The sequence below is a fragment of the Cimex lectularius genome, unplaced genomic scaffold (genome assembly GCF_000648675.2).
Source record: "Cimex lectularius strain Harlan isolate CLEC.00 unplaced genomic scaffold, Clec_2.1 scaffold265, whole genome shotgun sequence".
In the NCBI taxonomy this organism is placed as follows: domain Eukaryota; kingdom Metazoa; phylum Arthropoda; class Insecta; order Hemiptera; family Cimicidae; genus Cimex; species Cimex lectularius.
This window is the reverse complement of record NW_019392812.1, coordinates 474,510-502,509: the sequence shown is the minus strand read 5'-3', so window position 1 is coordinate 502,509 and position 28,000 is coordinate 474,510. Positions and strand designations below refer to the sequence as shown.

The 28,000-nt window shown below is 39.3% G+C and overlaps 1 protein-coding gene across 1 annotated transcript; it reads left to right on the top strand.

Annotated features, from left to right (window-relative positions):
• Positions 1 to 27,999, top strand: LOC112127372 (myb-like protein X). The gene is made up of 3 exons (XM_024228262.1): positions 1 to 367; positions 22,568 to 22,763; positions 27,332 to 27,999. The coding sequence occupies exons 1-3, from the start codon at positions 181 to 183 to the stop codon at positions 27,933 to 27,935; spliced, it is 987 nt and encodes a 328-aa protein (XP_024084030.1). The 5' UTR covers positions 1 to 180; the 3' UTR covers positions 27,936 to 27,999.
• Position 28,000: the final 1 nt, after the last annotated feature.

Sequence of the window (28,000 nt, the reverse complement as noted above, 5' to 3'; positions counted from 1 at the left end):
TTTAGTGAATATAGGTTTTCGTCCTGTAGATGAGCAATAGTCGTAAAAAGTTTTTGGCGAACGGTCGAGTTTCCAGGGCGACGGGAGCCACCGTAAAGTCAACAAGTGCGGGGAAGGGGCCGTTAGCCAGCCCGCCACCCTCAGGGAGCCACCCATTTACCACGGAGAAGCCGAAGAGCCATGGGCTGTGCAAGCAGCGCTCCGCTAGTCCAGCAGGGGCTCGACGCTGCCAAAAAAGCCGTCTCGAGAGAAAACGCCGAGGAAAAGGCAAAGTCCCTCGCGAGGACCGTCTCCGATTCGGATGAGGTGAAAGGCGTCATCGAAAATGTGCAGCATGTCAAGGATGAAGCCGTCGAAAAATTACAAGGTTAGACATACAAACACGCACCAAACGCAATTTAACCATTTACCGTGTGAATATTTCTTCATACCTACTCAGAGAATTCCCCTTGGGAATTGTCGCTGAAGACAGAGAAATCTGTATGACCCTAATGGTCATGGTTGGTATAAACCAGCAGCAACTATTCAAACTACTACTACTCTGGATCAAGGTCTGATCTAGTAGAAAAAAAGCAAATTCAATGTTTACTGCCAAGCTTTCGACCAATTTTAAGGTCATCATCCGGGCTAAACATCTAAATACAGATTGACATATTTAAGTTTTTACAGGCTCAAATTTCCTTAAGATCGACTCAGTCCCAACATTGCCATGTATTACATAGTTCATCAAACTGTTAAGAATATTTAAGGTTGTTTTGCCCTGATGATGACCATAAAATAGGTCGAAAGCTTGGCAGTAACAATTGAATTTGCTTTTTTCTGCAAGAACATACCTTCATCCAGAGTGTTCCTGAGTGAAAAATTGGTCGATATACTGAAAACAGAAACACTACAAGATAGATAAGACCTAAAATGTTAAATACAAACTACAATCTGATCCATTCTTGGCTGTATTTCTGGTCAAATCGGTTCGCCTTATTTCATTTTGGCACTGTGCTGGACAGTCTTGGTTCATTTTTTAAAACGCCTTATAGGAACAACACTAGAATAAACAACATTGTGCGCATAAAGTGGAGATTGGCAACCTTGACATTATTCGATTAATCGAATGCGAAATTACGAAAGAGTGGTCAGTCACGTTGATAAAGTAACGTGATTAAAAATCGATCCTCTTCGGTCCGTTTAATCTCGTCGTGTCGAAACGAGTTTGCCGCCCGGGGAACACAGCGAGACAGGGCGGATTCGATCGCCCGCGCCTAATGACATCAAATGGTAAACTCTAAGGTAACGTTCCTAGGTACTCGGTACGATTTTTGTTCAGAAAGGGACTCGTTCAAACAACCCGGAACACGCCGTCCACTGGATATCTTGATGCTAATCTGCATCACGTAACGACAAAATGCACGAATTCCCCTCCATGGAATCACCATAAAATCAAGAAACATTACTCATATGGGGCAATAGTTCCTTGAGGTGAAATGTTTCAGCACTGAATTCAACACTGAAGATGGCAAAACGCGTCTGACAGATAAAATCAGCCCGGATAGGCAGACCAAGATGATAGGTCACTATCAAATTAAAGAACTTTCCACAATACACGCTGTATTAGAGAGGTTAGAAAAAAGCACGGGTTTTAATAATAACTTGATAGCTTATGTAAACCGCAGGCGATGAACGGTCGCGGTTAAGCTAATCCTCAAGGATGCAATAATACTGACATCGTTGATGGCGTTGGGCTTCGGTTAATCCATCTTTTTTTTTCGCGAAGGCACGTTACAGAAGCACTCAGTGAACATCTTTATGTCCCCTTTGCCTTTTTCTTCTTCTTTCTATATTTGCCTCTTTTTTGGCTTAAATCATATTACAATTGATCAGCTTAGGCTAGGATGTGGAACACTTTTCCGTGAGCAGTTGACAGAACATGACCTTTCTGGTCCGCAGAGCCGTGAAAGCACAATAGCGCTCTGTGATCTTCTTGGTGTTCTTTTTTTGCTTTTACTTCATCTTTCTATATTTGCCTCTTTTTTCTCTGAAATTATATGAAAATTGACAGCTTGGAACACTTTTCTGTGGGCAGTGGACACAACATAACCTCTCTGGGTCCGCAGAGCCGCGAAGGCACGTTACAGTTGCGCTCTGTGTTCTTTTTTGCTTTTTCTTTTTCTTTGGGGGCGTCAAATTCACCAGACAGTCAACAGTATAATGCAACTTAGAGTAGGATTTGGAACCCTTTTCCGTGGTTTACTGGCATAACATGTCTCTCTGGGTCCGCAAGGACGCGAAGGCACGTTACAGTTGCGCTCTGTGTTCTTCTTTATGTCCTTTTTTTTGTTTTTGTTTTTTGCTTTTCCTTTCTCTATTTGCCTCTTTTTCACTGAAATTATATTAAAATTGATCAGCTTGGGGTAGGATTTGGAACCCTTTTCCGTGGGGAGATGACCCAACATGACCTCTGGTCTGCACAGCGCGAAGGCACGGTAGCGCTCTTTGCTCTTCTTGATGTACTTTTTTCGCTTTTTCTTCTTCTTTCTCTGTTTGCCTCTTTTTCCCTAAAATTATATGAAAATTGACAGCTTGGGGTAGGATTTGGAACCCTTTTCCGTGGGCAGTTGACACAACATGACCTCTGGTCTGCACAGGGCGAAGGAACGTTACAACAGTTGCGCTCTGTGATCTTCTTGATGTTCTTTTTTGTCTTTTCTTCTTCTTTCTCTATCTGTCTCTTTTTTCTCTGAAATTATATTAAAATTGATCAGCATGAGGTAGGATTTGGAACACTTTTATTTGGTCAGTTGGCACAACATAACCTCCCTGGGTACGCAGAGCCGCGAAGGCAGGTTACAATTGCGCTCTGTGTTCTTTTTTATGTTCTTTTGCTTTTTCTTCTTCTTTCTCTTTTTGCCTCTTTTTTCTCTGAAACTATATTAAAATTGATCAGCATGGGGTAGGATTTGGAACCCTTTCAGTCGGCAGTTGACAGAACATAACCTCTGGTCCGCAGAGCCGCGAAGGAGCGTTACAACAGTTTCGCTCTGTGATCTTCTTGATGTTCTTTTTTTGCTTTTTCTTCTTCTTTGTCTATCTGTCTCTTTTTTCTTTTAAATTATATGAAAATTGACTGCTTGGGGTAGGATTTGGAACACTTTTATTTGGTCAGTTGGCACAACATAACCTCTCTGGGTACGCAGAGCCGCGAAGGCACGTTATAGTTGTGCTCTGTGTTCTTCTTGATGTTCTTTTGTTTTTTCTTCTTCTTCTTTCTCTATTTGTCTCTTTTTTCACTGAAACTATATTAAAATTGATCAGCACGGGGTAGGATTTGGAACCCTTTCAGTCGGCAGTTGACAGAACATAACCTCTGGTCCGCAGAGCCGCGAAGGAGCGTTACAACAGTTGCGCTCTGAGATCTTCTTGATGTTCTTTTTTTGCCTTTTCTTCTTCTTTCTCTATCTGTCTCTTTTTTCTTTGAAATTATATTACAATTGATCAGCATGGGGTAGGATTTGGAACACTTTTATTTGGTCAGTTGGCACAACATAACCTCCCTGGGTACGCAGAGCCGCGAAGGCACGTTACAATTGCGCTCTGTGTTCTTTTTTATGTTCTTTTGCTTTTTCTTCTTCTTTCTCTATCTGTCTCTTTTTTCCCTAAAATTATATGAAAATTGACAGCTTGGGGTAGCATTTGGAACCCTTTTCCGTGGGGAGTTGACCCAACATGACCTCTGGTCTGCACAGCGCGAAGGCACGGTAGCGCTCTTTGCTCTTCTTGATGTACTTTTTTCGCTTTTTCTTCTTCTTTCTCTGTTTGCCTCTTTTTTCCCTGAAATCATATGAAAATTGACAGCTTGGGGTAGGATTTGGAACCCTTTTCCGTGGGCAGTTGACCCAACATGACCTCTGGTCTGTACAGCGCGAAGGCACGGTAGCGCTCTGTGTTCTTCTTCATGTTCTTTTTTGGCTTTTTCTTCTTCTTTCTCTATTTGCCTCTTTTTTCTCTGATATTATATTACAATTGATCCCCAACCCCTAAACTTTGGCCCATGGTTTCAATCCAACCGGGCCGACGCGCCAGTAATCTTATTTACTTCATATTCATTTATTTATTTAATTATTGTGAGCAGTATAGTAGGTCAAATTTTATTTATTAAATTTGCTGATGTCAAACCGAATAATTTGGCAATATTTTCTTGGTTGTCCTCTAATATTCATCCAGCGTATCCCGGAGAGGATAAAATTTTTTTAACTCATGATATATACGACATGATAGTAAAATATGTTTTGTTGTTATTATTTCATTCGCATACAGGCGGAGGGTCACTGGCCATTAAGTGACCCTTGGTGGTCCGGCAGTGTCCTATTCTCAACTTACTCAGTACAACCTCCTCCCTTGTCTTCAACCTAAACGGCCATGCCTGTGTGACTTGATTTCACGAAGCTTGTTGTTTGTAACTGAGTGTCAGGTTTTTTGCCGTTGTAAATATATTTTCTCCTTAATGACCGCAATGAGGTCATCTTTGCTTACCTCCACAACAAGGTTTCCGTCTCCAACTGCCTCTTTGGCTGCTATATCTGCTCTCTTATTGATACCCGAATGACCAGGAATCCAGAGAAAAAATACTCTTTTCCCTTGCTACTCAAGACGTTCTTCACTTAACGACTCTGTTAAACGCCTAATGACAAGTGATGTAGAGTATGTTAACAGCCAATGACGTTCCTGGTAAACTCGTTGGTTTTGAAGTACAGTTTCCAGACCTTGGCAATTTATAACCGTGGGCATCGGTTGAAATCGGGCCCAGGCAAATCCGATCATCAACTCTGGTGCCTGGGGGTAACCGACGACGGAGGCAATTTCCCCTTATCTTCCTTTCCCTTCCTTACTCCCCTCTGCTTTGGCAGAGGCTTCCTGGGTTACTGAACCCACACCCCTCAGGCAACGGGTGCAGACATCAGTAGGGGGTTCGTATGAAGTCCCACTTTAAAAATAATACTGAACCATGGGAGTATTCAAGCGGCTCTACTAACTGAGGTTGGACTCGTGGTGGTCGTGGTTTGCAAACAAATTGTACCTTAGCAGGAGGGTACCGGCCAACCGGAGCCGGAGATAGAGTGCCTTCTCTCGCTCTCCGGGGGTGGTGAAAGGCACGGCTGAAAGGGCTATGCCAGAAACCACAAAACTGCCTTTTTCAGGGCACATGGATAGTTGTGCTTTTTTTAGAGAACTTCTGAACTTGGTTAGCATTGCACCACCTCGCCAACCAAAGGATGTCCATGCATGTAAAATCTTCCTAGTGTTCTCCTTGAGAACATTGGGCGTTTGGTAAGTCACCTCAAGGATAAGATCCTCATTGGTCTCAACTTCCATGAGGAAAAATGGGAACATCTGACTTTTGCGGCACACCTGTTAGCATTCTTCCAGGTGCGGTTCCTTCCGATGTAGTAGTAGGAGTTGCATGTGGTTTTGCTTGGCATAGTTGCAAGAACCTGTACCTACATAGACCTTCACAGAAAAAATGTATTCTGCGGTCTCCTCTTCCTGGCAGTATTTGCACTTTGTTTCTTCTATGTGTATTCCTATCTGGTGCATGTGCTTTCTTAAGTGGCAGAGCCCTGTCACATCCAGTAGTTCTTTTGTCAGTTTTGTGGATGGTTCTTCCATGAATCTCTTCGCGTGCCTCACACCTGTGGTATTGTTCCACCAGGTTGTGGACTCATTAAGGATCCATTTTAAGATGTATCCTCTTCTGTGGCAGAATGCACAGGCCCTGGCTAAACCGAGTAGAGACTGGGCCCATAGAGTCCATGTTGGCTCCGTTTTTCGATAGCATTTGAGGATTTTCAAGTATAAAAGATAGAGAAAGCAAGAGAGAAAGAGAGAGAGAGAGAGAGAGAGAGAGAGAAAGACACAAAAAATAGAATGTAACACTCAATTGTTTGAATAAAGGTTTCATTTGCTTGAAAATTTTCAATTGTTTGAAAAAAGTTTCGTTTCCTTGGAAAAACGTCTCAATTGCTGGAAAAAAATTTCATTTGCTTTGAAAAAAGTGTCAATTGCTTTGGAAAAGGTTTTATTTGCTCTAAAAAAGTCTCAATTCCTTGAAAAAGACATCAATTGTTTGAAAAAATTTCATTTGCTTGGAAAAAGTCTCAATCGCTTCAAAAAAGGTTTCATTTGCTTGGGAAAAGGTTTTATTAGATAGGAAAAAAGATTCAATTGCTTGAGAAAACGTTTCATTTGATTAGAAAAAAGTTTCCGTTGCTTGAAAAAACGTTTTATTTGATTGGAAAAAAGTGTCATTTGCTTGGAAAAAGGTTTCAATTGTTTGAAGAAAAAAGGTTTCAATTGCTTTGAAAAAAGTTTCAATTGCTTGAAAAAAGGTTCCCTTTTCTCTGAAAAAAGTCTCCATTCCTTAAAAAAATGGCTTCAATTGTTTGAAAAAAGTTTCATTTGCTTGGGAAAAAGTTTCATTTGATTGGAAAAAGGTATTAATTGTTTGAAAAATTTTTATTTGCTTTGAAAAAAGTTTCAATTGCTTCAAAAAAGGTTTCAATTGTTGCAAAAAAGGTTTTGTTTGCTTGGGAAATGGTTTCATTTGTTCTGAAAAAAGTCAATTTCTTGAAAAAAGGCTTCAATTGTTATGTTTCATTTGCTTGGGAAAAAGTTTCATTTGCTTCAAAAAAGGTTTCAATTGTTGCAAAAAAGGTTTCGTTTGCTTGGGAAAAGGTTTCATTTCCTTGGGAATAGGTTTTATTTGCTTTGAAAAAAGTTTCAATTCCTTGAAAAAAGTTTCATTTGCTTGGGAAAAAGATTCATTTGATTGGAAAAAGGTTTCAATTGCTCTGAAAAAGTCTCAATTTCTTGGAAAAAGGCTTCAATTGTTTGAAAAAAGGTTTCGTTTACTTGGGAAAAGGTTTCATTTCCTTGGGAATAGGTTTTATTTGCTTTGAAAAAAGTTTCATTTGGTTGGGAAAAAGTTTCATTTGATTGGAAAAAGGTTTCAATTGCTCTGAAAAAGTCTCAATTTCTTGGAAAAAGGCTTCAATTGTTTCAAAAAAGTTTCATTTGCTTTGAAAAAAGTTTCAATTGCTTGAGAAAAGTTTTCATTTACTCTGAAAAAGTCTCAATTTCTTGAAAAAAGGTTTCAATTGTTAAGTTTCATTTGCTTGGGGAAAAGTTTCATTCGCTTGGGAAAAGGTTTCATTCGCTTGGGAAAAGGTTTCATTTGCTTGGGAAAAGATTTCATTTGCTTAGAATTAATTAATTCATTTTGATTGAATATTTAACACTTAACTAGGTAAAAATACAAATATTGTGTAAATAAACGTGTAAAAGAGAGAAGCAAAAAGCAAGACAAAAGGAAACAAATAAAATGCAAACCATTGTTAAGAACGAGTGAGAATGTTTAAAAATTGAACTGCTGTACTAGAAAGTATCTATAATGCCACGCAATGCGTGAAAATTTAACAGTTGTCGGCAATAGGTGTCATAAGTGAATCTGACAAATTTTTATCATATAGAGAACCAATATAAATAAAGTTTTCTCTATGTCCAAAATTATATTTTGAACTAGGTCAGGTCGTAATATTCTGGCTGGCTAATTGTTCAATAAAGGTCATGGTAGCCGACTGTCGGGTTTCTAATGATTATAAATGTGGTTCGGTGGAGCGTTTCTACCTAGTGTTCTAGGTGTGTTGTGATTTGTTGATTTTTCAGGCTTTTGAATAATGTACATAGTATTTTTACCCTTGGATTTGTGTTTATTTGGACGATTTCAAGGTATTCAATATTAGATGAACATTATGACAATTGTATGGCAGGTTTACGTCTTGCGTTTTCTAAGGTCCTTCTATATTCGCTTGTTTTTCTCTCCTTTAAACGTTTCTGTCGCACTCTTTAGATTCTAGATCAGTGGAACGGCTTTGCAGTGCCAGGTCAAAAGGCGGCCGACTCGCGGTACAATTGAACGGCTAACACGGGATCGATTCACGGTCCTGTTCCAAGGCGGCGGGCTGTCATTTTCCAGGAATTTCCTAGAAATTGGAAAATTCCCAAGCCGGAATTAAGCGATCAGCAATCACCCCTCCCCCAAAGAGTTAGGGATTTTAAATAATATATCAGTGTTTCGATAATCGAGTCACGCGAGGCCTGTCGCGGAAGTAAACATTGCGCGATTTGGATCCGATTTTTCCCCCAACGAAAAATCTCACCTCCATGTTTTCCATTTTTTCTTATTTTTATCTATTCCTTTTTTAACTTCTTCAACGGTCATAATATCAAATTTTTGTTCTATTCCCAGGCCGTTTTTCGTCGATCAGATAGTCCAAGTTGCTAAGGAACAGACCTTTTTACGGAATGCTTAACCTTTTGAACTTTGCAACGTTGGACAGCGATCGTTCGGCACCTTTAAGCAGAGGGAAAACCTTTTCGATTCCGCCCAAGGAGGGTCGCGTGCCCCTGGACAAAACGAGATACGAAACGTTAAAATTAATTGCGAATTGAAAGAGGATTTAGTTTTCTCACAATAGTTTGTTTGGGTAGAAGAAAAACCTTGCTTGAGAAAACATTGCTTTATAATTTAAAACGAACCAGCCAAACTTATCAGTTTCAAATTTCTATTAAAAGTCTAGGGTCGGATTTCGGTCCTGAGGCCATTAGGAAAAGGCTTGCTGCTCTGACCCCGAGTTGTATGATGGGATGCCTGAATTGTTCTTAAGAAGTGGTATGATTCCCTGGCCCTCTTTTATCCCTCAGAGGAGCCGTACCTTAAGATGGCCATATACGATCACTCCAAATGGAACCGCGCCATTTGGAGTGCCTGAAATTTAAGGGGGCATTCACGACCGCTCCACAGCCAGTCGCTCCGAACGTCAACCAGTGAATTACCTTCTCAAAATGGATGACGATCTCTTGTGCTACTCTTCTGTTTATTTACATATTAAAAGCAAAAAATCGAAGAGGAAATGGTGTAAGAAGTGGCTCCTGAACAGAAGCCGTAATACCCACATCAATTTGATGAAAGATCTTTCCCTTGAACCCGCTGATTGGAGGAACTATTTAAGGCTGGATGAAACGTCTTATTTATTCATTATATTTAGTGTTCTATTGACCAAATTACTTCTTTCAATTATTTAATCTTTTTTGTAAGGTTTTGGTTGAAATAAAAAAGCTAGTGCCACGAGCGGGATCTGAATCCATGGCCTTCGGATAAATACGCCGCTGCTCTACCACTTGAGCTATCGTGACTTCGATCCTCTCCGACACCAAAAAAAATGGCAAAAAGAGAGAAAATTCGAAAGGTTGTAGGTTGAGATGGGGAGTTGGTGTCCGAGTGGATCGAACTATCGAAGTGAGGATAGCTCAAGTGGTTAGCGCAGCGGCGTATTTAGCCGAATGTCGTGGATTCGATCATTCATTTCAACCAAAACCTTACAAAAAAAAGATTAACGTCTTATTTATATTTACTCCAGCTTGTTACCCCCCTTGATTAGAAAACAAAAGACAGTCATGAGAGAAATCATCACTACATGAAAGGTTGGCGACCACATTACGATTTCTCGCTACAGGGATGAACTACAAAGAACTTAAGTTCTCTACTACGATTTCTGATCATTGTTAGGGGATATCAATACCGCATCTCTCGTTGCATTTGTTTCTTTTGTTTTGAAAACGTCGACCAACTGGTTGACGATCGAATTTCTTTTATTTCTATCGTGGTAATCATTGTCCACCACTTTCCATAAACATGGTATTCAATCACCTCAACAATAAAATCTCGATTGGATGTCATTACCAATAAAGAATAAACGTTTTTGACTTTTTGAGAATGTACGATGGAGATGTTTGCTCAGTGAAAGAAAGACGGAGTCTGCGCCAAAAAAACGCGGGTTTTCTCATTCACGACCAGGCCAGCGCGCCAAAATCCCCATCCTCCACGCCAGGTTTCCCCATTCACGAACGCGCCATGCCGTCGTCGCGCCGTAGATATTTGGAGTGGCGCGATGGAATTTGGACCGGTCGAATATTCGGCACAGCCGGGTAGGCCAGTTCAGTTTTGCTATTGACGTGGTTTTGGAACGGCGTCGCTCCGTTTGGACTGCTTGGAGCGATCGTGAATGGTCACCTTTAATGATTAGAGACCACGGTAACAATGAGCGGTAGATTCGTGTTACAGGCTTGGGTGTATCCTGCAAAAGTGAGCCTGGGCCTCGGCATGTCCTTTTCTCTCAATCCAATTCCCGGGATTGCGCAGTGAATGCTCCTAGGAGACTCCAACACACCTTTCCCAACTCTCGGTTGCAAGGGGGTTACCAGGCAAAAAATAATGGTGTAGCCTTGAGAACGTGACTTATTCTCTACAGGACAAGCTGTATTCGTGTTTCCTTTAGATCCGCGCGCATGATCGCCTTAAGCACCCTCTGCTTGCATTTGGAGGATAGGATCAAGGAAGCGTATAGCGTGCGAGGATAACAAGCTTGAGAGCTGGCCGCCGACGTTGGGTACTTAATCTAGGGTACCAGATCCTGCCTGCATACGGGGGAGGATATAACCAGCTGTACAACGGGTAGCACAGATCTTAATTTTCAAGCCCAGTAGCGTGCTATGTGGGAATGGATTCGTCGTTGGCCGTAGGTGAGACCCCTGACGGGTACCTAGAGAAGAGGATGTTGTTTGCTCATGCCCGCATGGGCGTCCTTTACAGCAGGTTACTCTAGATGGTGGATAAAATTCTACTTTAAACTAAACCGCGGCCGGAGCGTATCCAGAAGTTTCGACGTTGGCGGGGCCCCTACACTCAAGGAGATAGAGTTGTCGTCTCTATCTAGGGAGCGGTGGAGATCGGTTGATGCATTTCAGCCCTTTCGGGTACCCGTTTACTTGTGGTACACAGTTGAGTGCACAATGTTCACCACCCTTTAGGACGGAGCAAGCGGGAGAAGTCAGCATTTGATTAGTCTGTGATTTGGTGGCTTCTACACCAAACCTCACGGTATCACACTATCAACCGTGAGGTCACTTCTAACTTGAGAAACTAAACATGTGATAAGGCCGATGTGCCAGGTGCTCACGTTAAAGAACGTCATTGTCTAAAGACATTGCGACCTCCAATGAGAAACATATGTCACTCTCTCTAATCTGGTCAATCTTTGCAGGAGGGGACCTTTCCAGAAAGATGGAAGATTAGTTATGTTTCTGCCGTGCTTAAAATGGAATGGATCCAAATAAAACAAAAGGAGAAATGGATAAACTCTAGGGGTACTAGACAAAATAAACCTATGCTAAACCCTCACCAAGACTGGCAAACTCGCTGCTGGGTGCCAGGACACAGAGAAATTTTAGGTAACGAAAAAGCAGACACACTGGCCAGAGGAGGATCTGCAAGGCAATACATAAGCCCCGCACCTATTTTTGGTATAACAAAAACAAATACAGATTCATACACATCAAAGAATGGATCCAAATAAAACAAAAGGAGGAGTGGATAAACTCTAGATGCAGTAAACTTATGCCAAAACAACGCCCACCAAGACTAGGAAACTCAGTTTGAGAGGACTAGTCTCAAATGAGTGATAGGACTATTAACCGGTCACTGGCATCTGAGAAAATGATCCCATGTGCCGATTATGCAACGAAGAGGACACAGCATTCATATGATCTTCGATTGCGAAGCAACGGCTGGAGACATCACCTAGCATATAGAAAAAACCTAGGGAATACACAATGACCTCATATTTCTGAGAAGAAGGATTGAGTCGATTGCATTGGACTAAGGAACTAAGAAGGTACAATAAGCCACAAGGCTGCAATGCCTGGGGAGCTTCCTTGTATCCCAACCACCATCACCAGAAAAAGCGAATAGGCTCAACTTATTCAAAAATCCATTATTGGTTCGTCAATCAATCCAAATACCGTTTCGAGTATAGGTTGATTTTAGGAAGACTCATATCACAAAGAATTGTTGTGACCATCGATTTTTTTTCTTCTGGGCCGGTGTGTCATTAGGGTCAGCAGTTCGGTCGACATTAGTTCTGTACGCCAATAGGAAAAAAAGAGTAACTTCTCGATTAAATAAGACATGTATCCACTTTCGCGGATGGCAGACGGGCCGGGGCACGCCACAGCCTACTTCTCCTCCCGTCCCTCGTATCTTAGAAAATGTATTTATTGACGTCCCGCTATTTTTAGACACACCAGGAAATTACCGCTCGATAGACGCCCTACTGTATTAGAACTGTGAAGACGTAAAATGTAATAAAATGATAATTTTATTGCCAGATCTACGGTGTTGCGGAGGCTTCGGTGGGGGTGAAGATTTTTCACTTAACCCCCTTCCTCTAACGCCGGGGGTTGAAATCGATCCTTTTTTCCTGAATTTATGCATTCGGTTTGAGTCACGCCCTTTTATTATACAAGACAAATTACAGCTTGGGGAGAGAAGTTGATGGTTTTCTGAAAAATGACTACCCTCCTTTTTTTTTATCGGGACGTAGAAAGTATTGGGTCAAGTTCATGTTAAAGGCTGACTTTTATGTCTATCGTATATTCTTTTTTCTTATGTTGACCTTATTGCATAAACTTGCATTCAAAACAAACCTTTACAACCGCCCTTGAAATCACATGATAATGGCTAGTTTATAAAGGTTTCATTAATCGCAGGCAAGGTTTAATATTTGACAAGGTTCGACAGAGATAATTGTAGGGGCGTCACCACCAGACGGTCAACAAGTTCATGTATAATGCAGCTTGGGGTAGGATTTGGAATACTTTTCTTTGGTCAGTTGACACAACATGACCTCTCTGAGTCCGCAGAGCCGCGACGGCACGTTTCGTTGCGCTCTGTGATCTTCTTGATGTGCTTTTTTGATTTTTCTTCTGCTTTCTAAATTTGCCTCTTTTTCCACTGAAATTATATCAAATTTGGTCAACTTATACTTAGGCTAGTATTTGGAACCCTTTTCCGTGGCCTTTTGACACAACATGACCTCTCTGGGTCCGCAGTGCCGCGACAGCACGTTACGCTGCGCTCTGTGATCTTCTTGATGTGCTTTTTTGATTTTCCTTATGCTTTCTAAATTTGCCTCTTTTTCCTCTGAAATTATATTAAATTTGGTCAACTTATACTTAGGCTAGTATTTGGAACCCTTTTCCGTGGCCTGTTGACATAACATGACCGCTTTAGATCTGCAGAGCCTCGACGGCACGTTACAGTTGCGCTCTGTGATCTTCTTGATGTGCTTTTTTTATTTTTCTTCTGATTTCTATATTCTCTCTTTTTTCTCTGAAATTATATTAAATTTGGTCAGCGTAGGCTAGTATTTGGAACAATTTTCCGAGGGCAGTTGACACACATGACCTCTCTGGATCCGCAGAGCCGCAACGGCACATTGCAGTTGCGCTCTGTGATCTTCTTGATGTGCTTTTTTTATTTTTCTTCTGCTTTCTATATTTGCCTCGTTTTTCTCTGAAATTATATTACATTTGGTCAGCTTAGGCTATTATTTGGAACACTTTTTCGGGGCCAGTTGACACCACATGACCTCTCTGGGTCCGCAGAGCCGCGAAGGTACGTTACATTGCGCTCTGTGATCTTTTTGATGTTCTTTTTCTTCTTCTTTCTATATTTGCCGTTTTTGCTTTGGAATTATGTTAAATTTGGTCAGCTTAGGCTAATATTTCGAACCCTTTTCCGTGGCCTGTTGACATAACATGACCTCTTTAGATCTGCAGAGCCGCGACGACACGTTACAATTGCGCTCTGTGATCTTCTTAATGTTCTTTTTTTTTGCTTTTTCTTCTTTCTCTGTTTGCCTATTTTTCCCTGAAATCATATGAAAATTGACAGCCTAGGGTAGGATTTGGAACCCTTTTCCGTGGGCAGACGACCCAACATGACCTCCGGTCTGCACAGCGGGAAGGCACGGTATCGCTTTGTGTTCTTCTTATGTTCTTTTTTTCTTTTTGTTCTTCCTTCTCTGGTTGCCTCTTTTTTCCCTGAAATCATATGAAACTTGACAGCTTGGGGTAGGATTTAGAACCCTTTTCCGTGGGCAGACGACCCAACATGACTCTGGTATGCAAAGCGCGAAGGAACGTTACAACAGTTGTGCTCTGTGATTTTCTTGATGTGCTTTTTTTTGCCTTTTCTTCTTCTTTGTCTATCTGTCTCTTTTTTTCTCTGAAATTATATGAAAATTGACTGCTTGGGGTAGGATTTGGAACCCTTTTCCGTGGCTTGTTGACATAACATGACCTCTTTAGATCTGCAGAGCAGCAAAGGCACGTTACAGAAACGCTCTGTATTCTTTTATAATTTTGAATTAATAAGAAAAAATCTTTTTAAATACATAACTTTTTTACATAATTATAATATTGAATTCTAGTTCATTATTTTTTTGGGTTCGGGATTTTTATCTGAAGATGGATACTAACCCGGAACGCCAGTATTATAGAAATAATAAAAGAGGTGCCTTTAACCCAACCAGAAAAAAAATAGGTACACAAAACTAAGAAATACTGGCTTATACGATTAAAAACACATTGATTCGAGAATTTTATTCAATCAAACCATCCTAACCTACAACCGTTCAAATTTTCCCTCTTTTTGCCATTTTTAGGAAGTCGTGCCAGGATTCAATTCTCAGCGACTTATGAAGTGCCCACGGGGAGTTATTAGTGAAGTAATTTTTTAATTATTAAATTAATCCAAATTTGAAAATATGGGAAAAAAAGGGAAAATTTGATCGGTTGTAGTTTGGGATGGGAAGTTGGTGTCCGAGGGGATCGAAGTCACGATTGCTCAAGTGGTTAGAGCAGCGGCGTATTGCCCCGAAGATCGTGGGTTCGAATCACGCTCGTGACACTAATTTTTCTTCTACTGAAAGTCTTAGATGAAAAGAATACTTAATTGGAATAATTATAACAAATTTATAACAAAACAACAAGTTTTTTCAGAAGAAGTTACTAATGAGATGCCCTGCACAAATTGTTAGAATTTAGTAAGAATAATAGTTTAATGTGCTTGTTTATTACAAAAAAACTTTTTGCCTGTTGTTAACCATAGCCGTAATGTGCTTTTATTTATTTTTATACTTACACTTGAAACTCATTACAATATTGAATAAAGTACATTTTCATTCATATTTGGGAAATAAAAGAGAATAACGTGGATTGTTCATTTAGGATTTAGAAGCGAAATTATTAACTATTAAAAACTATTAAGTTTAGCAAAGCAGACTAGATCGAAGACCAGATAAAGACAGAAAACACGCAGAGGGCCGGCTATGAACTCAGCTGTTTGTCGGCTGATAAATCTCCCACTTGATAATTATTTTTGCCAGTTATCAAATTTATTTCTGATTCAAAGATGGAAACATTGGCCAATTCGTCGCTTTAATTTGTTAATTTTATTGTGTTATGGTAAAGTAAGTAGTGGATCAAAGGTGTAAGGGCCCGAGGTGAACCCCTTGACCCCGATCCCCAACAATGGTGTAGTCCTTGGCATGATAGTATGACTGATCGGAGCTCAATCGATCCCTCCCCTGTTCTGGATATTGAAGGATTGATGACCTCTCAAACGTAAATCGGGTAGGAGTGCGTTGTAATTAAAAAGAGAACAAGATGTAACGCTACTTTCACAACATTGAGACATAATGGGTCACTTTTGGGACGCCGGCTTGTACTGGTCTAATATCCGAGTTACCGCAGCTCACTCTGAAACATCGGTCTGATAGATTAGAATTCTAGGATAAGGTAATAAAGAGTGGACAGGAAGTGTTTACGTTTATAGAGGTCGCCTGGTTGTCAAGCCCATCAAAAACCTAGGTCATGACCAGGAACCAAAGCAATACTCATTATTCTCCTAGGGCATAGGAAATGGGGTCGCTATCGACAGCTCTGAACCCTTTCTGGACCGTGGAATGATTTATTTGAACATAGAATGGGTATTAAACGGTAAAATAACCTTTTACAGGATTTTGGACATAACAAGATGAGCCTGACGGTGTTGGATGTTATGTGGTGAGGATGTTTCTAAGGTGTATGTATGAAAATAAATATGCGATATTTCCTTGAGAGATACTTTGGACGGCATCAAAGCGCTAAGTTCAAATATCATTGGCTCAAAGATGGTGCTGAATTACAAAACTAAACAAATTAGGTATGCAAAACAAACTCATACCCTGGGGGGTCCCAGGACATGTGGGAGTAGCAGGCAACGCGAAAGCGGATGCCTTGCAAGAAAAGGGGCTGTTATACCCTGAGCCCTTTTGCGGCATAGGAATCCACACTATCAATGAGCACCTTAGACAAGATGCAGTTTTGCCACTCACCAACACGGTTCAGTATTCCATTGCACATCCTTCATTCGTCGTCCTGAGTATTGTGCTCCCCCGTTTTTTCAACTTCAGGTCAAGTTTCAAGGTTTCAACCCGTCAAGCTAACTTCAGGTTGTTGTTAATCAACTTTCATAGCCAGCGGCTCTTTAGTGTAGGATCTTACTTGTGATTTTTCCTGTCCTAGTTGCAAGAACCTACACCTACACAGACCTAAACAATGGGGATAGTGTATAAGGATAAAAGAGGCGGCCACAGGTTCCGGGACATGTGGGAGTAGACCGCAGTAAGAAAACTGGCTGCTATACCGCTGATAGGACACGTGTCCTTCTGTGGTATTCATATGGGAATCTACAGCAACCTTAGACTAAAGGATAAAAAGAAAACGAGGTTATGCGAGTCATAACAGGATTCTTAACAAGTCACTGCACAATTAAAATGACATCTGAAGAAGACGGCAAGGGCAGTTTCTGCAAAGAAGCTGAGGAAACACCCACACACCTAATGAACATTGTGGGTGCTATACCCGTAGGAGGAATTGCGATGTACAATGAAAACGTTGGAGAGATCCAAACACTGAAACCGTGCCTACTAATCAAGTCCCTTGATGAACTAGGATACCACCACCAAAGATCGGGGGATTCAACAGCTCTTAAAGGGCGCAGTATAATACACACCCCGACTAATTCATCTACCAAACAAAATCAAAATACCAAAATTACAGTATATTGTATATCAGCAAAGTTACAATTTATAGCGTACAATATGAAATTCTTCTGCATTCTTAACAGGTCATTACAAATGGACATTTGAAGAAAACCTGAAAATTTGAGAAACATCCAATAAGAATACAACTATGTTTTATAGTACATTCTAGTAGATTTCATGGATCCAAGAAATGACACAGGAGGTTTGAGTTTAATCAGTGATTCAACAATTCACAAACGGATGTCGACAAAACAGCACATTAACGTACCGCTTTATATTCACTACCTTATTCGATCAAAAAGACAAGCTCGTAAGGAATGGCAAAGAACACGCTATCCTTCAGATAAACGAAAACTGAATAAACTAATACATCAACTGACTACGGAATGGCAAGGTTATCGCTCCGACCGATTCAGAAGATTTACTGAAGCACTAACAACAGATAACAAATTCTGGGCGGAAGCTAAAAATCTTCTATCTACCACAGAATATCTACCCCGCTTTGCCAAGTCGACGGCAGTTGGGCTAACACAGACGAGGAAAAAGATAATGCTTTTGCCTCTTACTGACCGCAGTGTTCACCCCACATGCCATCATAGACCATATTCACAACTTATCAAGGAAAATCTACACTCGGCGATTCCATTATCCCACCCTCCTAAACCTTTTTCACCTTCTGACGTTCATTCTATCATATGACACCTCAAACCAAAGAAAGGTTGAATTGATTACCCCAAAAATTCTCCAACACCTTCCCAAAAAGATCATCATACTCATTATATACCTATTTAATACTATTCTTCATACGTCCTACTTCCTTGTAGCTTGGAAGCATTCGTATTTTCGAATAAGCCAAAAACGCCAGCACATTTTACTACTTCACATAGGCCAAATAAGTCTACTACCCACTTTGGGTAAAATTTTAGAAAAGCTATTTTTTTTTTTTTTTTTTTTAGGACCTTTTATTTAGGTGGTTCTCCAACAAAAACATAACTTTCTTCGAAGCTATGGTATGTTATAATAATTATTATAATTTTCCTATAAGAGATGAATCACGTCATACTTATTCTTGTTCTGCTATTTGAACCGTCAACAGGGAGAAATTTGTAAATTTGCATGTATGTTGTTGGGGTCCTTACGTGCGATGTTAACCTGGCGGACCCTCACAAAGGCCGGGATTGACCAGGAAGGTCCCAACTATTCTGCCTTACCGGGAAGCCCGCAGCCGTGAGCTCTACGGCACGAAACCCCTTTCAGGCAGACGAGAAGGGCACTCCTAAGTCGAGGGCTCTGTAGAGCCGGTGGGAGGCTTTTTGGTCCTGAAAAGGACCGTTGAAAGATGGGTAGAGTTCCACCTATCCGACTGGTACCGGGCACCCCGGAGATCGTGAGCTCTTACGATCCGTGGGTCCTTTCTAGTTTTCTAGGTGAAACTCCAGTTCTTTAGTGATGTGTGGCTCTGAGAAGAGCCGGTGAAATCCTGGCAAGACGAAGTGATGAGGAAGTTAAGCCGATTCGGCTTAATCCTTCTATGGTCCGATGGACTAGTCTCTTCGCAGGTTAGCTGGTATTAGTGACTGCGTTTTTTAGTTTTTACAAAAACTATATATTTTTTACTCCTTGGCAGCCAAAGGTATTTCGGAGGTGAGAACTGGAAGGAGCGGGAAGTGGCTGCCTTGGATTATCGTTTTCTCTTTAATTCCAAGTTTTATACAATCTGTTTAAGTCTATTTACAATCTACTGATAATTAATTTACATTGTTAATTATATAATAAATACATTCTTATTTATAAGTTATGATAACAGAAAAGATAATTGAACTGTTGATTAATTTGGTGAGCTTCCCGCTAGGTGTCGCTTTCCGTAGAGAAGGTGGTAAGTCACCACATATGTAAAGAAAAGCGTTTTGTTATTTAATAAATGGAAAAAAAATTAAAATCAAGAGAATTTAAAGGCACGCAATTCTATCGACCGGGCCGTGTCGCTTTTCGAGCAATGCTTTAAAACAATGTGTCGAGGGGGTGTCCATTCAGGTCGAATGGTCGATTACAAATCCTCGAAGATCAATCGGTGCAGTCTGATTTGAATTAAATTAACCATTAACGGTAGTGATAGACCTTGCCTTTATCAGGTCGGATAATGGGAATTTCCTCGCTAGACTTTATCAACTTCTTGCCTTGCACCGTGTGTTCTTGTTCGAATAGATTTGTTCCACTTGGGGTCAAATGCGAGGTTTACGAATCGGGAGCGGTAAGCTCGGCAAAGCTCGGTCTCCGGTCGATGGCCAATGTCCGAACCCGGCTGGCGGTCATGGAACCTCGGAGAAATCACGCAACCTGTTCATCCGAATTTGCATTCATTCTGGGAATAGAATGCAGTGAAAGTCCATTTGCTTTGCCCCCCCCCCCAAGGTTTATCTGAACATAAAACATAACCACATTATGACTTTGCAAATTTGGCAAAACGTCGAATAAGACAAGGCCAAAGCTAAGAAACAGTCATTAGAACACCTTGGTTTTAGAACTTTTCTTTAGATCAAAAGGTACGCAGGCCAATATCGATTTTTCACTTGCCAAAAAGGAAAAAAATGACACCCTGAATTGGCCACCATTAGGATATTGCCTGAAACTGGTCCACCCCACTTTGACATTGTCAAATTGGAGAACCTGCATGGAGTTGATGGTTTTTGGTCTGCGAGTCAGTGAACTCATGCTGAACTGGCACAGGGCCACATACTGGGTCTGTCTCCACTCTCGATTTTTCAATTATTCGCATTTCGATTATTAATTCTTCACTGAAGAAGGCGCAATGCCGAAACTCGTTTAAATCTTTCAAAAATCCGCGAATGGAGACAGACACAGTAGGTGGCACTCCTACATGTCCTGTGATCTGTGGCCGCCTATTTCCCCATCCTCATTCTTGCTATCATTGGATAATTATTACAGAATCCGCTTGGGGCACACCTACTTAATCAACGCTTTATGTTGGACAGTTGCATAAACTAGGACCGCTGATTAGGTTACCTGGTGGTTGGGATTGTTCTCAGTTGTGTTGTTGTCCTTCGGGTATTTTTTAACGATGTAACCTGTGTATTGCGGGTAAATCTATGTAGAAAAGGGAAATCTATATCTTCTGATGCCGAAGAACATTAGGCCGTGGCAGAGTGGAAAAAAATCAATGTAGACGTCCAGTGGGTCTAAACAATCGCGTGTCCGAGACTAGGCCTTGCCCAACAAGTGAAAAAATGTGCCGGCGATAAGAGTGGAAAAATTGTCCATAAGATAAAAACAAAATGGGTCAAGGATGTCGGTAATTTAACTAGTCGCACCCGGTCGTTTCGGCTGGCAGGACCGACATTGCCTTTAGGCATGAACATCGATGAGAGGGGAAAACAATCCATGTTTTGCACGCTGCCGAAGCATAAGCTTTTTTTTTTCAAAGTTTTCAAACCATAATGCTCAAATGTTTCGGGAAAAAGCCGAGTAGCTCAAATAAAGTATTATTTTAAGGAATAATAACGGTCAAATGAGGAAAAAGGTATCATCATTATATCATCAAAAAAGGTCTTATGGTATAATGATGTACAGTGGATTTGTAATAAACGTGATATTGAAAGTTAATTTTATTACTGATAAAATAAAAGATCAGAAGAATATAAAATAAGGACAAGGAATAGTACCAATCAAAATTCACATAAATGTTTATCTAGACTTAAAAATTACTTTTTTTCTGATACGGATGCCAATTTTATGCGCAAAATTTTGAAGGTGGACTTCTCAATCCAAGCAAGTACTCTTATAATTCCTGTCAGGTTGTCAATATTCAAAATTAGCCACTACCACTTTGACGTCATAGTAGATGATGGGGTTTTGTTAACAAGTTGGTGAACTCATGTTGAACCGGCACACGGGCACTTCTGGGCCTGTCTTCTCTCGACGGTTTTTTGTTTAAGTTAACTATTTTTCACTGAAAATGGCGCAATGCCGAAATAAGTTTGAATAACTAAAAAAAAAAAAAAAAATCCCGCTAGTGAAGACAGACCCAGTAGTGCCCGTGGGCCGGTTCAACGTGACTTTGACGTCATCCGACGTCATCGAAATCCCATGACATCACTAGTCAACGAACTAAGATAGACACGCCCACGTTGATGACATTGCGCTCCGAGGCTACGGTTACTGTGGATGCGAATTCTGGCGATAATTTATTCTGACGAGTTCGTCCGAATAAACGAACACTTGCTTTCCAATGTGAGTGTTTACTTTGGTGCATTTCAGAAGACGCAAGGTGTCATCAGAACCATTCGAGCGTTCAAACCAGTTTGATTTTTTCGTGCGTTCTGACGTAGAATTTAGAGAGTTTTGGTTATTTCACAATGGATATTGATAAATTGATTAGTCTTGTGTTTGAAAATCGGTGTTTCTGAGACATTAAAGACAAAAAATATCAAAACAGAGATATTACTCGGCAAAAGTGGGAGAAAGTTGCTGAAGAAATCAACATTAGCAGTAAGTCCATTTATCCTTAGTGGTCTAAGTGACTATATTAATTCTTTCAATATAAGATCTTGGTTGAGATGAAAAACCCGCTCGTGTCACTAAATTTTATACCTCAACCAAGACCTTATATAAAAAGAATAATTAATTGAACTAGCAGTAAGTTTGAAACTCCCTTATCGTTTCTTGTAGAAAATAAGTGGCATGCCCTGTTTTCCCACGGGTTATCAACAATAACTTAATCAACGGACTTTCAAGAAAATAAAACTCATTTTTCGTCCATTTTGCTGGGAGGCAGAAACGTACTATCAGAAAACACAATGTGACCACCGTGTTCTGACGATGATTTCGGACGTAGTCGTAGAAAATGTCGTCAGAACTCGCGTACGCTGTAACCTTAGCCTTATGAGCTTAGTGACGCTCACCTTTTTTAGGTTAAATCGCCATTAGGCGATTGGCTAAGCATCTTAGCAATTATGACGTGTTCCGAAGAAAACCAGGTTAACCACTTCCACTTTTTGGACTATAGAAGAACTATGTTAGACAAAATCTTTTTACAAGTTACGAGTTATTGTCATTGGACAGTAAACAAAGTATGCTAGCCAAGTCATCCTATTTCGACTTCATTATACAAACTAAGTAACTTTACTGTATCGGACTGCTTGACACTGCTTACCAATACAGCATTGGTATTTCTTCTTATTTTAGCTTTCGGTGTGTAATATGAAAACTTTAAATTTATAAGGTTGTAGTTTATTTTATAAAGATGGAAGGAATCACTATGAGTCCGGGTCTTTTTTTTTTGGCAGCAATCGATCCGCGGCGAGACTCTGCCGGACTTGGTTTAAGTATTGACCGGTCAGCGCTTGGACATCAAAGAGCATTATTTCCCCTTTTCCAAGTAGAACTGCGTCGGCCAAGCCCGGTTATGAAAATTTAAGTGTAAATTCGTCCCTTCTTTGTTCCGAATAGTGTGTGTGCGTCCCGATTAAGCAGATGTGACCAAAATTTCAAAGTTGCTCTCTTCCGTTTTACAGATATGGGCCAGACGGTGAAAGAGAAGGTCGAAGAGGCCGTTGAAAGCGTCGAGGAGAAGTTCGAGGATCTGATCGGCGCCGGGGAAGAGAAGGTCGACGAGGCGAAAGAAGAGATGGCGGAAGCGTTCGACAAATTGGAAGAGAAAACGGAAGAGGAAGACAAACCGGAGGAGACCCCAGAAAAAGCGGATGAGGAGTAAGTGGGACAAACAAACAAAAATGCAAGGTGATCGACAAAAAGCATAGCGGAGAGAAAACGAAAAAATACATGAACGGCCGGATTATTCTTTTTGCTAATACATTTTTTTTTTAATTTCCGCACTTAAACTCCCCCCTCCTTTAAACATTGATTCCGGCTCTCGTGACAAAAGGATAATTAATTGTAATTGAAGGGAATGCAATAAACCAATTTGGCAATCAATAAAAGATCATTAAGCGTTTTCACAAAGGACGGCCTGTACAATGGCTCCCCTAAGTCCATACAGGTCGACGAACCCTCTTCTAACTTTAAATTTATATTAGGGATGGATAACAAAAACAAAATATCGGAAGTTTTTATTTTGAAAACAAAGTACATTTGTAAATTTTCAAAAAATATCTAGAATAAAAAGTAAGCATGGATACGTTGGAATAGAGCCATATTCAAGTCATCATCTGATTTAAGTATCAAAACAACTGTACAAAAAATAATTAATTAAAGAGTATACTTAATTATTCTTTTTATGTAAGGACTTGATTGGGATGAAAAAGTTAGTGTCACGAGCGGGATTCGAACCCACGACCTTCGGCTTAATTCGCCGCTGCTCTTGAGCTATCGTGACTTCTATTCGGCGTATTGAGCCGAAGGTCGTGGGTTCGAATCCCGCTCGTGACGCTAACTTTTTCATCCTTAAAGACCTTACATAAATATAGCAATTAATTGAAATAAGTAATTTTGTCAATTATACCACTAAACATAAATGGATTAGTATTTAAAGAATATACATTTGCTCATCTTTATGTTTTTTTAGAATGTTTATAACATATGTCGATATTACCAGGTTTCCTATTAAAATGTATCGATTAATTTGATATATCGAGTAATTAATAGTCATACTATAGATGTTTAAATAACAATACGGAATCATTTGATTTCCGATTTGAATCTTATGAATGCTATTTTATCATATCGATATGTCGATAGTTAACATCGATCGGATATCGACACAAACTAAAATTCAACGATATAACATTTACCATAGATAAATATCGATATTTTATATACTAAATATCGATTCTTATCCGTCCCAGTTAGGTTATGAAAAGTTCGATAGGTTAATAAGCCGATTATCGATACACAGCTTTATCGGGCACTAATCAAAAATATATTTCTACAAGAATATAACATTTATCGAAAATAAATAACGATATTTTGTATTAATAGTTGTTACATATCGATTATCGATATATAGCTCTATTATATAAATTTAGCAATTTTTTTTCCATTTCAAGTAATTATTTTCAACAAGTATTTTTATTTTATTTTGTTATTTTGTACATTCCTAATTGGCATGGATAAAATATTTATCGACTATAGAAATATCGATATTGTAGTATTCATTTTTAGAGTTGAATGTAAGAACAGTCGATATAGTTTCTTTTTTTTTCAAAATACCGATATTTTTGGAATAGATTATCATTGGCCATCCCTAATAATCATAATAATTGTGAAAACGCCCAAATGATCTTTTTGACTATAAATGACGTCTTGTGTTCAAATTTTCAAACGTTTTGAGAACTTTTGACAAAAATAAAGCACAGGTTTTTGAGTGCTCGCACAGCTGGTACACCGATTAGCTTTTAATGGAGTAGAAACAGAAAAATACCTATTTGATTGGATTTTCGTAAATTTGAAACTGTGATGGATATTGAAAGCAAAAACTAAAAATTTTAAATTAATATTTTCCCTATGTGAGAGAAATGATTTTTTTTTTTTTTATAAATACAATTTAAAGAATGCTTGGTTTCAGTATCCATTTTTGTTTTTTTTGCTTTTACAGTTGACAATCTGGCCGTTTTGTAATTGGTAAATGCCATTTTTTTGACCTGATCCACCCTGCAGCTCATTTGACCCAGTACCAAGGGGTCGTTTATGGTCGCCAAATTTAATTACAAAACATAACAAACATTTAGCACCAGTTGATTATTTATAAATTGTATATAAAATAAAAATTTACAGTTGTTTCATCTAAACCGAAAGCTGTGTTTACGGTGGCCTTATACTCCTAAAATATAATAATAATAATTTCCAATATATCTAACACTTTATTGATATTATTTTTGTACTATGAAACTACACATTTTTACTTTTTTTTCAAGGTATGTTGTACATAATATTTGTATATTATTATTTATTCCAAGTTATAAAAATGAAATGTAATGTCCTTTTTTTTAGTGAAACATATTATACTGCCATTTTGATCAAATAAGCGCTTTTCTAACATAAAAAGACACAACGTAACTATCACTTATTGTAAATTATATTTTTTTAAACAATTTTGTTTTGTAAATTAGCTTGGGAAGTAATAGACTAATATGTACACTGCATGCTGTGTTAAAAAAAAATTAAATTGCATGCAAATTTCTTTTTTCTTTTTTTTTATATGCATATTTTGAGTTCATACAGATTTTTGTTTTCTTTTTAGTTTTTTTTTTAAATTGCCAAAAAAGACTTGTCAATCGTTGTAAAAAATAATTGTTTATACAAAAGCCAGTAGTTTTTATACCCTTTCCCAATTTTTGGTTGTCGTGGTGATCTGTTTTTAACTAGGTTTGTATAAAGGTAAATTTTTTACGTGTTCACCTATTAACTAAAAAATCGGACTGTATCATATGTACAAATATTGCTATGAACGAAAGTTTGCTAAAGAATTAAAAAAAAGAGTATTAGATTAATTAATTGAGTAATTACATCAAATAAAACCTCACATTACGGATTAATGATCAATTTAATTCAATGTCAATAGACAAGGCAGGTTTGATATTTGCTATTGACTATAGGTTAGCCAAGCCCATTTTGTTTCAATGGACAACTGGACAGAAAGCTTAGCGATGACCACATTGACATTGGACGATCAGGCCCTATTTACATACCTGCAGATTGGATTGCCTAGCCTGCTTAGCTATGACTAATTTTGTTCATCTAGTGAGCTACAGCACATCATTAAGACAATTGGCCATGTAGGTTAGTGACGTGATTAGATAACCAACTAGGAGAGGTTATAACTTCTTAAATCCGTTTGAACCAATTGTATATGTATATGGTAATTAACTGGCTTATATATATANGCCAGGCTGTCCGCCTCTTCATTACCATAGTGCCCCTTATGAGCAGGTATCCATATGAGGATTACCCTATTCTCGTCCCTAGTAGTTATCCTATTGATAAGTTCAACGGTTTCCTCTACCAGCCTAGATGTAGATAACTCTTTTTGTAATGACTTAAGACTGGCCTGACTGTCGGAAAAAATTCTAATATCTTTTCCCTTAGTATTATTATCCTTGAGTGTTCTACAGCAAACTGATGGCCCAGACCTCAGCCTGAAAGACTGAGGTGTTATTACCAAGAGAGGAGGAGATGCTGATTTCTAATTTGGGCATATGTATACCAGCACCGCTTCTCTTGTCCTTAATGAGTGAGCCATCGGTGAAGCAATCTATGCTATTGTGGTCATCATCCGCATTATAATTAACTGGCTTAGGACTTGTCTGACTTCGGCCAGCTTGACTGACCATTGATCTCGGACGTAAGTACTTATCACCTAGCAGACGCTCAATGACCTCCAGTATTCCATTTTGATTTAAAAGATTTTCATAAATCCCAGTTACATTATTCTCAGTACAAATAACCCATCACCGCCTATTTTTTTCTTTCAGCTGACAAGCCAGATGTGACGTCATTATATCATTAAACATTAAGACACTCATTTAAACTTAATTTTTAGTGATGGTTAGGTTAACCTTATGGTCAAAAAAATAAAAGCGTTAACGTAATTCATATTTCATTTCAATTGAGCCAAAAAATTAATTATGTCATGTGCTGGATATCCAAGTCGTCCTTGCCTACGTCATCGGACATTCAATCTGAGATTCAAGTTGACATGATGTCATTGGATAATTGGTTAACTTGTTCATACAATAAGCCCAATCAGCGATGAATAAAATTAACCTTGCAAAGTCAATTGGGCAAATAGGAAAAGTGAATTAAAAAGAAAAATCCCAATGACGTTTAGAACAAATATCCATCACCAAATATTTTTTCTTTAAGCAGACAAACCAGACATGTGACGTCATTATACCATTAAACATTAAGATTATTGACACTCATTTAAACTTAACTTTTAGTGACGGTTAGGTTAAACCTTATGGTTAAGAAAATAAAAGCGTTAACGTAGTTCATATTTCATTTCAATTGAGCAAAGAAATTAATCATGTCATGTGCTGGATATCCAAGATGTCCTTGCCTACGTCATCGGACATTCAATCTGGGATCCAAGTTGACATGATGTCATTGGATAATTGGTTAACTTGTTCATACAATAAGCCCATTCAGCGATGAATGAAATTAACCTTGCAAAGTCAATTGGGTAAATTGGAAAAGTGAATTAAAATGATGGTTGATTAAAATCAAAAACTAAGTTTTTTATGTGTCTAAATATAGAGTCAATGTACAAATTTGATGGTTTTATCCCACCCTTATTCACAATGTTGTTAAAAATATTATAGCTCAAGGACGGGATCAGCTGCTACGACTGCAGTAGCTTCGGTCATGGGCAGCCAGCAAGAGATGCACACGGCTGAAGTGTGGTCGAGATCAAACGCCACCAGCCCATCAGGCTCGTCGGAACTGCACGAAATGCGCCAAGAGATCGAGCAGGACCTTATCGAGATGAACGGTGGCGAGCTGGATATGGACGAGTCCCAAGCTACCGCCGACGAGACCGAAGAGCCGACGGTGAACATCGAATTGGAGGAAATGGAGACGAACGCCGAGGAGCTCGAGCTTCCAGCGGAGGACGAGGAAACCGAAGAAAAGAATGAAGGGCCGGATGAAAATGAAGAAAATAGAGGGAACGGCGCACCGGATGGTATGGCAGATGGTGAAGCTGATCCGCCTGATGAAGTTGCCCATGAAGAGAACGACGACGCGCCTGCCGAAAATAACACTAATGAAGGTGGTGAAGAGGTCAATGAAACTGACGCCCATGAGGAGAACGACGACGCACCAGACGAAAATGAAGCAAGAGAAGAGGCTGATGATACAAACCAAAGCGTCAAGGACAACATTTCTATTAGCTCTGATCAAAGGATAGTGATCGAAGCTTCTTAATTATATATAATTAAACATAAATTTTAAAAACAATTATATGTATAAAAAACATGTAAAATAACAAA